General features: G+C 63.4%; 1 protein-coding gene across 1 annotated transcript in view; it reads right to left on the bottom strand.

The window, feature by feature from the left end:
* LOC119588175 (Down syndrome cell adhesion molecule-like protein Dscam2) overlaps positions 1–503 on the bottom strand; it is a 30,461-nt gene that overhangs the window by 19,095 nt on the left and 10,863 nt on the right. The window contains exons 2-3 of the mRNA XM_037936878.1: positions 344–463; positions 35–184 (exon numbers count right to left, since the gene is read on the bottom strand). Of these exons, the coding sequence (XP_037792806.1) occupies positions 35–184; positions 344–463 (270 nt within the window). The remainder of the gene's footprint in view (positions 1–34; positions 185–343; positions 464–503) is intronic.

Raw genomic sequence — 503 nt, 5'->3', positions numbered from 1 at the left:
CCGTTAACCGTGAGAGAGATGAGCGCCGAGAGGCCTCCGCCCACCTCGTTCACGGCCTCGCACAGGTACTGCGCCTCGTCCTCGGAGCGCGCGCCCAACACCACCAGGCTGCCGTTGTTGGCCACGCTTACGCCCAGCCCGTGGCCGCCGCCCAGGACCTGGCTGTACTGCCCCGGCTGGTCCTCTGCTTAGGGCGGAGAACGGGAAGGTGCAAATATGTGGCGTTGAACACTGTACTTTCTGTACTTACGAAAAGTATTTTGATTTCACAAGGTCGCCCACAGCTGCTTCTTCGGCCATGAATAACGGCACACACTCGCCTCCAGAATAAAGAAAGACTCACCGCGGGTGCGCCTCCAGGTGACGACGGGCGCGGGGAAGCCGTGCGCGTGGCACGGGATGATGACGGAGCCGCCAAGGGTGACCGAGGTGTCCCGGGGCGCCTCGATCCACGACGGAGGCACTGCGGGGGAGAGAGCGCCACGTGGCCTTAGTCAGAGGAA

This window comes from Penaeus monodon, chromosome 23, assembly GCF_015228065.2.
Source record: "Penaeus monodon isolate SGIC_2016 chromosome 23, NSTDA_Pmon_1, whole genome shotgun sequence".
NCBI lineage: Eukaryota > Metazoa > Arthropoda > Malacostraca > Decapoda > Penaeidae > Penaeus > Penaeus monodon.
This window is presented reverse-complemented; position numbering and strand designations above follow the sequence as displayed.